The sequence below is a fragment of the Paramisgurnus dabryanus genome, chromosome 20 (assembly GCF_030506205.2).
Source record: "Paramisgurnus dabryanus chromosome 20, PD_genome_1.1, whole genome shotgun sequence".
NCBI lineage: Eukaryota > Metazoa > Chordata > Actinopteri > Cypriniformes > Cobitidae > Paramisgurnus > Paramisgurnus dabryanus.
In genome coordinates, this window is record NC_133356.1 from 32,002,893 (window position 1) to 32,019,844 (window position 16,952).

General features: G+C 39.4%; 1 protein-coding gene across 6 annotated transcripts in view; it reads right to left on the minus strand.

Annotated features, from left to right (window-relative positions):
• The window catches only part of LOC135732225 (uncharacterized), a 28,036-nt gene extending 14,455 nt beyond the window's left edge, over positions 1-13,581 (minus strand). For 4 of the 6 annotated variants that reach the window (XM_065250162.2, XM_065250120.2, XM_065250146.2 and 1 more), the window contains exons 1-9: positions 13,384-13,577; positions 12,936-13,088; positions 11,965-12,133; positions 11,719-11,854; positions 11,296-11,637; positions 11,117-11,201; positions 10,515-10,839; positions 10,060-10,400; positions 2,938-3,727 (exon numbers count right to left, since the gene is read on the minus strand). In XM_065250162.2, coding sequence (XP_065106234.1) covers positions 10,328-10,400; positions 10,515-10,839; positions 11,117-11,201; positions 11,296-11,550 — 738 coding nt within the window. In that variant the 5' untranslated portion in view covers positions 11,551-11,637; positions 11,719-11,854; positions 11,965-12,133; positions 12,936-13,088; positions 13,384-13,577 and the 3' untranslated portion in view covers positions 2,938-3,727; positions 10,060-10,327. Of the gene's footprint in view, positions 1-2,937; positions 3,728-10,059; positions 10,401-10,514; positions 10,840-11,116; positions 11,202-11,295; positions 11,638-11,718; positions 11,855-11,964; positions 12,148-12,935; positions 13,089-13,379 lie in introns of all 6 variants that reach the window. The other 2 variants (XM_065250154.2, XM_065250128.2) reach the window with 2 other exon arrangements.
• Between the last annotated feature and the right edge of the window lie 3,371 nt (positions 13,582-16,952).

The following is a 16,952-nucleotide window of genomic DNA, read 5'->3' on the forward strand; positions in this document are numbered from 1 at the left end:
TGGAATGCATATGCGACCGAAGTGCGTTAACTCCCATACAGTTGACATTTATGTTTTTTTACACACCGAACAATAAGCCTGCCCGTTATTCCCTACTACAGGCTTGATCCAGTCCTTAAACGCTGGGTCGTTAACCCAGCATTTTGAAAACTTACATTTGCCCATGAAGACGACGATTGTAGAGCTGAAGATCTTTGCCCGAACCCGACGGGACCCGTCGGGACCCGACGGGCTTGGGCGGGTTCGGGCTTCATTTCTAACATTTTACACGGGCTCGTGGCGGGCTCGGGCTTGCGCTCCGGCTTTGTGAGGTAAATGAGCGGTCAAGTTCAATGCTGCAGTAGCGCAGGATCGCGCTGAATTCATTTACAGTGGATTTAATGATTTTCCTCATCAAAAACATGTAGCCTAATCTTGGTGAGTAGGTTTTTCACTGTATAACTAAATATGAATCGAGTCTTAAATACATATTTTAGACAGAGGATATAGACTAATGTTGGCAGTAATGGAGAGAAGTGCCGACGCAAATCCCGCGGATCCTTTCTCTTAATTTCGTTATTGCCAAATACCCATCTTAATTCAGAATGTATTATCTTAATTTAATTCGTTAAGAAATATAAATTTTATTGGCATATTTATAGTGTATTGCATAAGTCTATTTAGAATGAGATGTTACAATGTTACAGATGACTTATTTCTTTGTTTCAACTTCCAAGTGGCGTGTAGATTATTAGTCATGAATAAATAATGTTAAAACCTGTGTAAATTTCTCATTCTTGACAAAAGCTGTGTGTGTGCGCACATTTAAATAATGTCGGGCTGTAAACGGGTTTGGGCTCTTAAAAAGCTGTCAATCTAAATGTACGTTCGGGTTCGGGCTAGATTCTGTCTGGCTCCGGACATTTCGGGCCTAACTTTTAAGGCCCGATTACAGCTCTAGACGATTGTCTAAATAAAACGTAAGCCAGCCACTTCTGTTGAGCGCGCAGTGTTCTGAGATTTTTTTTTTTTGCGCAATGTTCTGAGATGATGCCGAATGACCACTGAAATGACGTCAGCATCAAACATACGTTAAGACGGAGACGAAAGATCTTGATGATTATGTGCCCAGAAATGCTTTTAAACGAAGTAACGCGAACGCAGATTGAAATTCTATCAGAATAGGACACCTTATAGTCTGAAAAAATAATACCTAATTTGGAAATAAATAATACCTCTGAGACCAAATTTACAACTTTTAATTGACTTAAATTTGACAATTTTGATTGATCACTTTTTAATACTTTTTAAAACCCCACGGACACCCTGATGGTTAATATATTTTCCCGCTTGAATTTTTTTTGTGGCATGAAGCTTTCATTAGACCAATGAAATTGACAAACAAACAAATGAACTTCCCATCATTCTGATTACGGTAGTCATTTTTTCACCCTCATCATGGCACAGAAACGGAGAAATGCATATGATGCAGCTTTCAAGTTGAAGGCGATTGATCTGGCTGTTGGAAAAGGAAATAGAGCTGCTGCACGGGAGCTTGGTGTTAATGAGTCGATGATAAGACGTTGGAAACAGCAGCGTGAGGAATTGCAAAAAGACAACTAAAGCTTTCAGGGGGAAGAAAAGCAGATGGCCCGAACTAGAAAATGAGTTTGAAGACTGGGTAAACACACAGAGAGCAGACGGCCGAGGTGTTTCAACTGTGCAGATCAGACTGAAAGCCAAAACAATCACCACCGCAATGAAGTTTGGGGATTTTAGAGGTGGACCATCGTGGTGTCTCAGATTTATGAGACGTAAAGGCCTGTCCATCAGGGCACAGACGAGTCTGTGTCAGCAGTTCCCTCCCGACTATGAGGAAAAAGTTTCAAACTTTCGCACATTTACTGATGCAAAGATAGCGGAGCATTCCATTGGCTTGCACAACATCATAAATATGGATGAGGTTCCTCTGACATTTGACCCGCCTCTCACTCGTACGGGAAAAGCGATTCGTGGAAAGGCGATTCATCAGTCACGCTGAAAGCAACTGGGCATGAAAAAACGCACTTCACCTGTGTTCTGAGCTGCACGGCATCGGGAGAAAAGCTTCCACCGATGGTGATTTTTAAACGCACGATGATGCCAAAAGTAAACAAGAAGGATGGATGACGGAACGCCTAATGCATGAATGCCATACGGACTGTTACGGCAGGCGACCGGGAGGATTCTTTCACAAGAGCAAGGCATTGCTAGTTTTGGACAGCATGAGGGCCCACACAACAGATTCGGTGAAACAAGCCATCAAGAAGACAAACTGTGATTCCTGGAGGCACAACAAAGTATTTGCAGCCACTCGACATCACTATCATCAATGGGTTTCGAAAGGCTGGACTGCTGCGTGTTGAAGAGGGCTCAGCGGGGGATTTGCCTCCAGATGAAAATGACGAGAGTGACAATGAAAACTATCCAATATCAGAAGAAGCAATTCTGAGGCTATTCCACTCCGACACTGAAGGAGATGACTTCAGTGGTTTCAGTGCACAGGATGAGGAAGATAGTGACAATGACTTGCTTGTTAGGCTAATGTTTACTGCTATTTTTTGTTACAAGTCATGTTTCGTTAAAGCCTTTTATTTTTGTTACAAGCCGAGAATTTATTTTGTTACAAGCGGTGTTTCATTAAAGCCTGTGTAAAGTTAATTTGTTTCAATGTACCGGTAGGCACCTGCGGCTTATAGACATGTGCGGCTTATTTATTATATGTTATTCAAAATAAAAAAATCAGTGGGTGCGGGTTTTATTCAGGTGCGCTCAATAGTCCGGAAATTATGGTACCCGAATCTTTGAAATGCTGGATAATTATCGTTTGGGGGGTCGAATAGAGATCACGATCTTTTAACGATTAATCTTGCAGCTCGAATGCGTATGTGCGTGTGTGTGGAAAATGTCCAGCCTCACCACCATCCCGTCATCCATCCAAGGCTGGAAGAGCATCTTCACGGCTGTCAGACCCTGTGCCTTGCAGCATCCCCGGTCGATGTTAGGGATCTTGGTTACAGGTTGATTGACGAGCTGAAACTGCTTTATGACGCCACGGCACATGGGCCCCAGCTTTTCCACAGACTCCTTACTGGTGAGAACAAAGGACACGATCTGGGAGAACTTGTTCCCGATGCCCTTGCCCTCCCCAGACAATTTCTTCACCACCTACAACAAAACAAACAAATAGAAAACAGTTTAGTTTAGTTTTGCACAATGTGGTGTTCAATGTGGTGCTTATGCCATTTTCAGGACGGTGTCGAATGTGGACAGTATCTGGCTCTGGTAGTCCTGAACATTTTCCACCTCAGCCAGGAGGAACGCATGCCGCAGGAGCCGCGTGCAGGGAAGCTCTCTGAGAAGTGGTGCCACCTGGAACTCCCCGTGGCCCAACGCAGAGACAATGCCTCCGGGTTTCACCAAGGCCATGAGGAGCATGGTGTAGAGGTCTTTCCTCTGATTGTAGTCCTCCTTATGGTTCTCCTGCACCTGCCGCCACTCCTGCGGTCACACAGGAGGTGAATCACAGTTTTGTCCACCCCACGCTTTACGGTCAATCATCAGCACAGCCGGAAACCTGGACCGATGAGCCTCAACACCGACCCATGGGACCACTTGCTCAACCCCTGGCAGCCTTGAGGCACGGTCCACAGGAAACCACCTCTGTCACCATGGTGTTCCAACCGGACACGCCGCAGATGTGACGTACCTAAAACACACATCGGAGTGAGAGAGAAAGAGATCAGACATCAATCACAGATCAGCATTCATGTATGTTAAAGGGATAGTTCACCCAAAAAAGAACATTTTGTCGTTGTTTACTCACTCTTATGTTGTTACAAACCCGTATAAAATGTCTTTGTTCTGATGAATACAAGGGAAGATATTTTGAGGAATGTTTGTAACCAAACCATTCGTGGACCCCATTGACTTCCATAGTAGGAAAAAAGAATATTATGGAAGTGAATGGGGTACACAAACGGTTTGGTTACAAACATTTCTCAAAATATCTTCCTTTGTGTTCATCAGAATATAGAAATTTATACAGGTTGGTAACAACATGAGAGTGAGTGAATGATAACAGAATTTTCATTTTTAGGCGAAATATCCCTTCAAGTAATCAATACTGATGTATTTATCACTATAAAACAGGTGTGAAGAGACTAGGGTTGTAACGGTATGGCGGTATACCATGATATTAACATGTACGATTATCATACCGTAAACATTTGCTTATTCACGGTTTTGAAAAAAATTATAAATATAGCTGCAAGCAGCGATACCGGGGTCAAGCCGAAAAGGGCACAGAAGGGTGTAAAGTTGAGTTTGGATAAGCAGACCGAAGAACCTAGGTAAACCTAATGATTTCAGATGAAAAAACGCAAAAATAATCAACAAAAATAATCTCTGTTCTTGTCTACTGCAATCGTCGTTCTGTTATTGACAGTCATGGAACATTAGAGCACTGAAGAACATGTGAGTGATATTTGCAGTGGCAAAACATGTGTCACACAAGGGCGTAGGTTTGATTCTGGCATTGGTGGGGACATAAATAAAATGGTCGCATTGCAAAAACTGTTTATCACCGTTTACTTGACATAAACAACAGACAACTCAGTATGCACTTTACTCAGTGACATCTGACTCGCCACCCCCGGTGCCATCCCAAATTTAATGTACTATAATAAACAATTCGTTATGTCCTAGAGCCTAATAAACAGTAGCTGTTTAAGTCTTTGTCAAAAAAAGAAAATCACATAGTAACATATATGAATCCATATTAACTTTATAATATTGAAGAATATGCAATTAATATTTAATTCTTAATTTAATTTTGCCAAAAAATCCCAGTGTTGAAGTAGGTATATATATCATGCTGTTTCCTGAACACAGTTTATTAACGTTTCTGTAGTTTACATTAAATCTTCTTTTCATTAACAGACAGTTAATCAGTGTGAAAAAAATAGTTTGTTTAAAATGCAACATTATGTCTACATCTGTGCAAGTAATGACCACAGTGCAGTAATGAAAGTATTCAGCAATCATGACATGAATTCATGTTTTTACCATGTTGGGGTTATTTTCTTTCATGGATTAGGGACCCTCTAAATAACCTTGCCACCCCATTTATAAAAGGTTGACACAAGTTTGCAACTCCTCAGGGTTAACATGGGATTGTCCTGTATTGGTGAAAACACTGTCCTTGAATCATTATGTGGCACAACTTTTTTTGTGCATGAAACAGTTACAGTGGGTATAATAATACTTTCTTCCTCACTTACCTGTCGCCCGAATAATCACGCACGTCTTGTTGAGTGAACTTTGGCGCGTTGTACAAAGTGAAACCATCCTATCACACGTAGCGAGTAAAGACAAGCCCATCAAAAAGTGATGTGCGTTAGAGAGGCGGGACTCAAGAATGCTAATCCAATCATATTAGCAATGTGCGTTAGAGAGGCGGGACTAAAGAAATGCAAAGCCAATCATATTAGCGATGTGATTTACGGAGGCGGGCCTTGCAGAGAACGAAAACTGTTAACCGTTTGTGTACCACTTAGAGCGTTATTTTTACAGAACGGGATTGCAAAAGATTTCTAATCTAATTTAAATGATTTCTGACAAAAATATAATAAGTAAAAAATAGAAAACACAAGAACAAGACGGACATTAGTGGTTATATATGAATACAGATTAAATGTTTGGTCGAAATTATTGCTAGGGACAATTCAGTCTTCTCTGAATATTGGTAGGGACATGTCCCTAGCGTCCCACCCTAAATCTACGCCCATGGTGTCACAACATGTTACAACAAGTTAAATGAGTCAAAATACACCATCCCCATGTGTCTACAATGTTCTGATGCAGAGAAAAAGCTCTTGCAAAAACGGTTGATAAGGTATTCTCATTGGTTGCTAGAGAGTAAATGAACATGCACCAGTGATTATAGTTCAATTCATGAAAGGAATAATCCATGAAGACTCATGGTTTTAGATGTGTTTTTGCAGTAGTTATAGGCAAAAATAGCCATTTTCTATCTCAAAACCACTAGGTGGCGCTATGACAAAACTGTGCATGCAACCTTAGGTCATGACTGTGTTACATCTAGCTAGTTTCATGACTATACACTTTAGTTAAGCAATAAAATAGTTGTATGACCATAGGGCTTGCTTGATATGAAAGATTTTGTTCAATTATAGGGCCACCTAGTGGTGGAGGCATACCATTTTTTTTTTGTGTGGCCTCAGACTGTGGTCGTACATCTGCGTATCAAATCTGGTGAAAAAATCTCTTTTCGTTGCGAAGTTATAACCATTTATGTGTAAAAAATGCAAAATTTAAAGGTAATTTTTCGTTTTTTGCATTTTTCGGCCATTTCTGATGAAAATTTTAATATAACGCCAATAGAACTTTTTGTTCAGAAGGTAATGCAATATTCTTCCTATGGTGTTTTCGTGTCGATCGGAATAACGCTCGCGGAGTTATTCGCGCGTGTTTTTTAAGTGCTATTTTGATGCACAGGGCTAACCGTAAGGCGAATCCTGGCATGTTTGGTATCGTTGGACTCGGCGACTACTCAGGACTCCAAAAAATCAAGTCCCGTGAAAATACTTTTATCGCAGCCAAAGTTATAGGCGTATAGAACATTCGTCTGACCACTAGGTGGCGCTGCAACGAAACTGTGCATGCACCCTCAGTTCCTGACTGGCATCTCGAGTACCAAGTGTCGTGTCAATAGGCCTAAGTTTGGCGAAGATACAGCCTAAAATCAGTTTTTTTGCGCTCTATGTAAAATTCGTTGACGCGCTATACGAGAACGGATTGGTTTATCGAAATTCTTTTAATAACTTTTTGCCTTGAGTGTCTCTAGATGCTGCATACCGATTTTCGTGGCAATCGGGTAAAAACTCTAGGAGGAGTTCGCAAAAGTAGGTTTTACGAATATTTCAAAATGGCGGAAAAATTTTCATGACGGAAAATAACGTCATAGGGTCTAATCGAATCGTCTTAAACCAAGGAATCAGAGGAAACAAGAATTTCGTTTCTAGGACTTACGGAGCAGAAGTTATAAGCAAAAACGTAAGTGCAACTTTGGACTGTTGGTGGCGCTAGCGGGTTTGAGATAGAGACTCCAAAATTGCTAGGGATATTATTTGGACTGTCCTCTGTCAGTGTGCCAAATTTCATAACTTTCCTATGTACGGTTCTATGGGCTGCCATAGACCGCAATGGAACAGGAAGAAGAATAATATTTAAAAAGAAAAAGAAAAAGAAAACTAACGGATACAATAGGGGTCTTCGCCCATTCTGGGCTTGACCCCTAATAAAGCAGATCTCACGCGCGCTGCTGCACATATGCAACTTCATTCCACGACCTCACTCGTTTAAGTACAGCAGACAAAATGTCAGAGCCAGAGACTACAAATTCTAACCTCTATCCCCCGCCGGAAAAAAAATTAAAATCTGCAGTATGGGAATACTTTGGGTATCCAAAAAACTAACACCTTGAAGATGGATATCCAGTTTGCAAGAAATGTGGACAAAGAGTGGCTGCAAAAGGAGGAAATACGTGTGCTACCATATTCGCAAACACATCCCTCTGTGCAGATAAAGGTGTGTTTTGTTTATAATTTAAAGCAGCATTATTTCCGTGATGCAGAGGAAATCCCAAAATCCAGTCATGAAAATTGGACATAAATCGGAACCGGATTTGTGTTTAATTTTCGGCCGATCTGTTTTCGGACACAAAGCTGTTATATAAATGCGCCTCTAAAGAGAACTTTTTGAGAAAAGTCTTTATGGCATTTTCTTTCCGTCTAATCTCAGTACAATGCGCACATGTCAGCATTGTTTACATGGGAATGCTGGTAACCTTTTCTCTCTTGCGCACTCGCTCTCGTTCTCTCAAAACACTAAAGCCCATTTAAGTGATTTATATTACAAGTCAATTTTAAGTTGATTATACGTAGGCCATATCTAAAGAGAAGTAACTTATTCCTTATTTTGTTCAAATGAGAGATGCAGCTTAATTGTGTCTATTTTTATTCAAAAGTTTCTTTTTTTCACAAAAAGTTTTATAAAATAAACCAAATGTTTAACCAAAAACCATATCTGTTTGCATTCATTTAAGGGTCAGTTTAGCTGATGATTATAATGATGGTTTAATCCCATATACCGCAAAACCGTGAAAACCATGATAGCTTCCGAGGCGATTATCCTACCGTGAAAATCTCATACCGTTACCAGGGTTCTTGCAGGTTTTAGCAAGTTAAATTTAAGACCTTTTTAAGACCTTTTAAGACCATTATGAGTAAAATTTAAGACCAACACGACACATTACTAGAAGCATTCAAATGATCTCAGAAATTCTCAAAACGTTCTATTTTTATGGATTCAGTTATAGAAAAATATAAAATAAACACACTATTAAAACAAATACTCAAAATACACGGAAATACATTATGCTTAACCCTATTAGACCACGAGTGTTTGCGCCGACAAATTCAATCCATAGCCCTTTAGGAAGAGACTGACAATGGAAGTCCAAAAAGCTTGGCCGTCACGTGATTCATAGAGATTTCAGTTAGTTCCAGGAAGCTCATAGTGAGCCATTGAAATACATTGAGTTAGAGGCAAAGAGCTGTGATTTTTCTTAATTAATAATCAAGAAATGCATTGATTTACAATATTTATATATCACACTAATATGTGCAAATAGTATTTTATAAAATTCTATCAACAATGTTTTTTGACAAATAAAATCCACTAATAAGAGATCACTTAAACTTACGGCCTAGTCCTGTCTTAAACTAATCCCTGTCCAGGAAACCACCCCATAATGTTTATGCATGTTTATCTGCATTAAAAAAATGAAATTGACCATTAAAAGGCTGTTTGTGGTTTATTATGTGTTGCTAACATTATCCACGAAGACCGTTTCTCAATCCGAAGGCTATAGCCGGAGGTCGCATTTCTAGGTCTTATTTCAGAATATTAACATTAAAATTAACTTTAAAATATTGATTATTATTTTTAGTTAATCGTAAATTGTTGTAATATGCTTATTATGACTTGCGAATGTAATGCTCAGTTAACTTAACTAATAAACCAGGCTTGATAATGTCTGCAGCAGCCTTCCTATTCGACCTCCGGAGGATAAAGCCTTCAGATTAAGAAACGCTACGATTCTACCGCTATTCATTTAACCATAACTCCTGAAGCATTTGCGCCATGAAAAAGTTTGAATTGTTCCTAAAAGAAGACAATTGCGCTTTTTGGCAATATATGGTTTATTACGGTACTTTCTTGCTTTCCGTCCGCCAATCGCTGCTGTTTGTTGAGAGCTGAAGGGGAAGCGCGTTAGGTTCGAGTGCATTGCAGCAGAGAGCAATATTAGAGTCAAATAAGTAAACGCGCTTTGAGCAGTGAGGTAAACAAAATCCTCCAAAGTATAAACTCTGTAACACTAAAGTTGACTCGCTGTTGGTGGCTTGTGACTCGTCGGCCCGACTGTTTAAGTTGATTTTCAATAAAGTTGATCTTTTTTCTGCTTCTGGGTCCTCTATGTTTCAGAACCTGGCTAATACTCAGAGAAGCCACGGGCTAGTTGGTTAAATTAACCCAGAAAAGATTTTTGCTTACACAAAACTAAGTTTAAGGTTTGTTTCTTGCCCAGCCCACAGTATACAGGCAGACAACAATACCTGTAATATAGCTAATGGCACGATTTGTGTGGATTACGACAAAGTGCGGACGCCGGATTCTTTTTTAGAGACCCACCCATCTTTCTGCCTCCGCCACTGATTAGTTCTTCAGCGTTTTACAATACTATTTTATATTCTGCGGACAACGCTTTTCGGGAATGAACGGAGGTAAGAAATTTTAAGACTTGGGTAAATTAAATTTAAGACCTATGATAAAAATCTGGCCGTTTTTAAGACTTTTTAAGGCCTTAAATTTAACATTCTGAATTTTAGACTTTTTAAGACTTTTTAAGACCCCGCGGGAACCCTGGTTACAACCCTAGAAGAGACTAAGCCTTACCCGGATGTGGTAACCAGACTTGAAGAGGTATGTGTTGCCTCCGGCCCCAACTTCAGAGAGCACCACCACACCCTGATGGGGTGCCAGAAGAAAAAACGGCAGCAGGAAAAAGGCCTGTGGAGTGGGTATGCCGCCTCTAACGAAGCCGGGTGGCTCGGGGGATAAAACCACATCCGGTCTGACTTTAGGATGCGCCGCTTTCGAATGACGCCCTTGATGTCCTTGTAAATTTGGATGGCCATAAAGAGGCCTCTCTCGCTGTCCTCCTTCAGCCAGGGGATGTCTGCAGATGGGATGCCATTGGAGTCTTCCCACAGCCGCACCCAGCCATCCAGCTCCACCTGCAACACATCACATTTAGTTATTTATTTTCCATAATATGGTGGGGGTTAGTAACCAAGGGATTTTGTGAAATGCTTTAACATTGCTTATGTATGTTGTGATTTTACACTTACAGAATAGTCACTCTGTGGCAAGGTGGTGGCAGACGCAGTCTGGCTGTTTGAGGTCGATGATGACTCCTCTGGGCGAGCATCAGGGGGAGACTAAACAGCCTTGCTGGTGGAGGACAGCAGGGGCTTCTTGTGCTTGCTGCGCTTTGCCTTCTTGCTCGTTTACGCAAAGGAGTCTGTTCAGGATGCTCTGCAGTTGCTGGCACGCTGGTGGAGAGCGGCAGCTGTTCGGGACTCCTGACGGACACAGGCTGGCTGGTGGAGATGGGCAAGAAGACTGTGTCGTCCAGAGCGTCATTGGACCATGACAACTGGGAGGTGGCAGCGGCTGCAGGGAAGCTTGATTTATTTAATCATTATTTATTTAACACACCACACTTCTTAACTACTTTATTTACATTTCCTTGCATTTGTACATACATACTTGTACATACCATCTTGTATTTTGTCTTTAAAAAATATATATTTTCTTTTTTTAATCTATTTTTTTGCATATTGTGTATTTTATTAATTCTAATTGTATTATTTTATTGTCTGTATCCTGTCACACTTATTCTGTGCTCTAGAATCTCACCAAAACAAATTCCTTGTATGTGCAAACATACCTGGCAATAAAGCTCTGACTGATCCTGGTTCTCTTCTTGAAGAGCTGGAAGTGGCGGCAGGAAGATTGGAATCCGGTGGAGGCTTCTGTGAATTACAGGGAAGTTTTAGCTTTGAGGTTTGTCTTAACCTAGCATGTGTTTAGTAACAATCACGGCTGTTTAAAGTCACCGTAACCTACCTCTCTATCGAGAATGTAGCGCCTGAAGCACTTCTGGGACTTGGTGGTGATGTCCTTCTCCTTCATCACCAGCCACTGCTTTGTAGAGGTGTACGCCTCCTGCGCCATTTTCTCTCTTGGCCGGTCCCAGCTTGTGCAGGCTGTACCACTGCCGCATCTCGAGGAAAGTGAACGACCTGAAGCGGTCCTGCCCATAAATTGCCCTGTCCACGTTGACCTCGAGGTAGCAGGAGACCGGAGGGAACAGCTGCACATACCTCAGGAGGAGGTCCTTCACCCTCCGGTCATTAATGGTTTTATTTTTTGAGATGCTGGCATTCTTTTACATGCAGATCAATGATACTGAAATGTCACATAATATAATTAATTTATGGAAAAAGGAATTATGAAAAATGTTGATTCTGTTTTGTGCAACACACTCACTACTTAATGTAGCCAACATCATTTTCGACCAGCCATTTAAAGCTTTGGCCATTGTATTTTCCAAAGGTCAAATGAAGCTGACCGAGATACTGCTCCTCTGATGGAGTCGAGGTGAAGTGCCGACATCTCTTTTTAGCTGAAGACACAGACATTTTAATGACAAGCACAAAAACATCATATGCTGCAGTGGAAACATAGGGTGGAAACACATCAACTGCCCTAGTGCCAAGATATATGTAGATATACCTTCCTCACAAGCCGTCTTTTGGTCCTCGACTGTTGTCTTTTTGAAGCACGTGTTTCGATTCGCCAGTGCCTTGGCCTCCTTTGTTGCCCTAAGAAGGCATTGTTGCCTATTTTTTGGCACACTTATGTCAAAAAAGCTTAGCTTGGGCAGCAATGGATCCATCTTCTCCTGAAGGAAACAGCCTGTTATAATCATCATGATGATAAAAAATTATTCTTACCATGACAAATACAGAAGGTCATGATTTAGGTTATGGGTTTTACAGTGAGCGAATTTGAATATCTGTGTACACATTATAAATGCACAAAGTCAGGTGAAAAGTTAAATTCTAGGCTATTTATTGGGCAAATAAACGTTTATGATACTTATTTCCCCCACTGTACAGTATTTTACATGAGGTGATATATAGAGATTTATAGGCTTTTGGTCATAGTTGCAATTAAAAATAAAAAGTTATATTGAAAAGAACTTGATTTGGCCATTACCACAGATCAAGCTATTATTTTAGCCCATTCTTATGTAAATTAACCAAATGTTATTATAGTAAAAGTGTAATAAACAAGTTTTTTGGTGAAATGAATGTCATTTGTATGACCAGAGTGTTACTACAAATACCACGAAAATTAACCATGGTTTTACTACAATTAAAACCAAAAAAACATGGTTACTGTAGTAAAACCATGGATACCACAAAATAACCATAGGTTTGACAACCATGTTTTTCAAAAACCATAGTTACACCACGGTTACTGTAGTAAAACCATGGTTTTGCTGATAGTAATTAATACACCTAAATAACATGGTTACTACACTTTTACCACAATATGTGAATGTGTAACGATCTTGATACCGGACGCTTCGTTGTCACGTATCAACGAATAAATAGTTAAATCACGTAAAGTTAAGCTTGTACTTTGACATAATATTATCGTATTTCTCTGTTTTTACATGATAGTATATCATTTCTTACCTTCCAATTATCAATTCTATTTCCAACCAGTTAGTCGGAAGGTGGACGTAGACGGTTCGGCTCTCTGATTGGCCTAGAGTCTACAGTGAACGTACACTCTGGGCCAATGACGGGCCATAATTGTCTACGTTGAACGTAGACTTTTGCACTTCGCTAAAAAAGAAAAAAAAAGTAGAAAAAGGTGAAAAATAGGATTAAAAAAGGTGCAAGCACGAAAAATACATCTTATTGAAATACATTATGTTGATGGTCGTTCTAAGTGACAAGAAAAAAAAGTGAAATTCGTGATTCAATTACGTGACTATGTCAAGACCTGCCTAATTTAAGCTAAAACTCAAGATTCATGTTCTGAGCTTGTTTTTGCGATCAGTACACTGGAGTGGGAAGAATTAAATGAAACGCAGACGGAAGGCATAATATGAATGTCAGTAAGTGCTAACTTACTTACATATCACGGTTCTGATCATTTCGGACGAATCCAAGAAACACCAGAATACATTGCAACGTATAAGGGTCCACTCTTTAAGACGCATCCCACATTTTAATCCAAAACAACGAAAAAAATTAGAAAAAAATCCTGAAAGATCCGCGCTTCCGGTTAGTATGATCGATCATGTTTATTTTCAAAAAAATATCGATTCTTAGCAAAGTCACGTCTTTCTGCTCTGCGTTGGAATCTTCCGAGCAAAACTGCGCCTTACTGTTTTGTCCAATCAGATAAGATTTGAGAACTTAAAAGTACATTGGCTAAGTGAGGTGTCATTTGCACACCTTAGTTTTTGACTGGATGAAGTCAAAATGAAACCAGCCAATGCCTATTCAGCAACGTTTTGATTGATGGGGTAGTAACCAATCATGAAACGATTACAGGGATTCAATTTGCGTCTGTAAAATGCACCTTTTTTTTTACTGTCTATGGCGCTACACGGAGGCGTGCGGTGCGTGCGTGCGTGCGTGCGTGAATGCTATGGCTAACGTTAGCTCAGAGTTAAAGATACGATCAGATTTTCTCCAGAGGTTAGATATAAACATCTCCATTGTGAATCGTTGACTGCAGATTACTTTTTTGTTGTTGAGAGTGTGAGAGCCAGAGATGCATCGACTAGTAAAGGTGCTGTTTAGATACAGTAAGTTGTAAAAGTTTGTTTTGTTATGTTGTTCATGTATTTACAGTTTTTTTGTTTCATATTGTTTTTGATTATAAAAATAACAGTGAAGATGACTAATGTTAAGGCACGAGTTTTATATGGGTTCACTTTGCTATGACATCATGTTATGTAAATGCATATATATGAATCTGATGCATTAAATATTTAAAAACAAGAAAATAACATATGCGGGGGAAAATATGAGTATTACCGGCAATGCTGAGCATCATAAGCATAAGTTATCTAGTAGGATAAAGCGTTTGTCTGTCTAATATTCAGGTCCCATTATGGTTTAAAAAAATAACTAGAGTGTAATTTTCAGAGTGTTGGTTTGGTTTTGTCAACTCAATGCTAATGCTGTAACTTTGAGATTGTTTAACTGTCTTATGCCCCAGGTACAGTAAATATACAATAGACATCCATAACCCTGCCGAACAGACTTAAGCTGGCTGGCTGGTTTTAACTGGTCTCCCGGGTGGTTTGAGCTGGTGTAGCAGGCTGGATTTTAAGGGGGTTTGGACACTTTTCTAGCTGGTCAGGGGGGGAAGACCAACTGATCCATTAACTTGACCAGTCAGTAAAACCAGATGTATGCAGCTTTGCCAGGCGTGGAGCACCAGCGTAAACCAGCTAAGACCACTCTTCTAAGCTTTCAGCCTGGTAAAGCTGGTTTTTCGATCTGAACAGCTAAAAGTGGACTCTAAAAACCTCTCTAAAACCAGCCTGCTACACCAGCTAAAACCAAACTGGGAGACCAGGTCAACTTAGGTTGGTTTTAGCTGTTTTTCAGTAGGGAATGTTCATCCCTATACCAAAGTTATCATCATTGTGATATGTCTTTGAATAATTTCTTATTATTATCACACAGGTCCACGTGCTCATCTCTACTCAAACTTTTGCAGAGAAATGAAACAGTGACTGCATGTTTGATCTACAGTCGCCACCTGCTGGTGATAAAAATGAATGGCATTAATAGAAAGTTTGACTTCAACATATTTTTGGTGGTATGGTACAGTGCTTTATATAGATTAATGGTATATGGTACAGTCTTCTTTAGCTTAAAGGTAAATATAACAGTGAATGAAGATAATTCTTAAACTGTGTTTAGATGTAGTTTAATAAAGTTCAGAGTATCAGTGAAGCAAGTTTGAGAGATTTCTACATAAAATCTATAATGTAAAAAATATAATCTTGATATCTTTAATAAGGTAAATTTTTTTAATGAGGTCTATCTATATTTATAGTTGTATTATGCCACATTTAACCTCCAAGACCTGGATGTCACGTATGTGGACATCAATGTTTTTGTTGTTTGCACCATAATACTTAATTCTGTGTAACTGGAACCTCTTATACACAAACATGGACAAATACACTGCTTCATGTTCAAAGAAAAATATTTGGTTATTATATTTATTGGATCCCCAAAATAGCTGGTAGAAATCTGAAAAAAAAAGACAAACCAAAGCTCGATCTTAGGAGGTTAATTTAGGCTTCATGTTATCTGACCAAAGATAGGAGATTGTTGCATAAAATTGGTTTGGGGCAGAAAAAATTATTTTGGTAGTGGAAATTTTTTTTAAGATCTTTTCCTCTCATCTCATTCAGTATTTTGTCCAACACCATGACCCTTTAGTCTCTGTGGTGGTTCTTCATGAGTCAACATGTCAAATGTCCTTTAATGTTTTTGGGAATTATAGTGTTTAGTGAATTTAACCCTGCAGTAAACCCAGCAATATGTAACTCTGTTGATGCTTTAACTGCTGTAAGGGATGAGGGATTATAATCTAACTTAATGTCTGTTTTTGACTGACTGCCAGTGTTAAACTATTTGATATGCGTGAAGGATTTTGAGCAATGAAAAAACCTTTTGTATGTATCATGCATTAAAATATATGACCTCTGATGCTTTTGATGATTTAAATAAAATCTCCATACAATCTGAGCTTGTCTGTGTTTTGCTCTCGACTAATACTCTTTTTCTTTTAACATTACTGGTAATTAACATAGTGCCATCTAGTGGTTGTAAATGAATAACACAATAGGTCTAAATATATTAATACAAAATAGCATCTATACACACTGTAAAATACATTTTAAAAAGTAGTAATAAGCATTAAGTAAGACATATTAAAGAGTTTTGATGGGATATTCATATATATCTACAATAAAAAGTCCAAAAGTGGTAAATTTTTTTATTTAAACAACACAAGGGACATACAAATATATATATAAAAAAAACTCATCACAGTTGAACCGTAAACAGAACAGAGTCATTAAACTCCATGACAACCATACTGTAGAACGCGTCGTTGTCATGGAACCATTATGACATCACACTCGGTGCCTATAAAAAGCTGAACCAGAAGAAACCGCTATCATTTGACTGATCTGAACGCTACTGTACAGATTACCAAGTGAATTTGCAGACTTTCAAAAAGTTCGCAACTTTAAACTGCTTGACGCACTGTGTACGGAGGACAGTTTACTTAGATTTCAACCCTCTGTGAACCGAGTCTAAGCACAGTTAAGTCTGCAGTTATTTTCTGACATGTTTCGTCCTGTAACACCATTGTCCGACAAGGACACGGAAAAAACAGATGTCGAGAACATGGATTTTTTTTTGCCGAATGCTGTGCCGAACTTTGACTATGTCCTTGATATCGGACTTTCGTCAAAATTCGGGCGCGCTGCCGGTGGTTTAAATCCATGTGGAGGAGAGGAGGATGATGAGGAGGAGATGGTGGATGTTTATCCAACACGTACTGAGGCGAAACGCCAAAGAGGTAAGATGCAAGTTAAATCAAAAAGTCTGTTGATAAGTTTACATACAGTTATTGTGTTGTTAATGCACGTACATGTAGACACA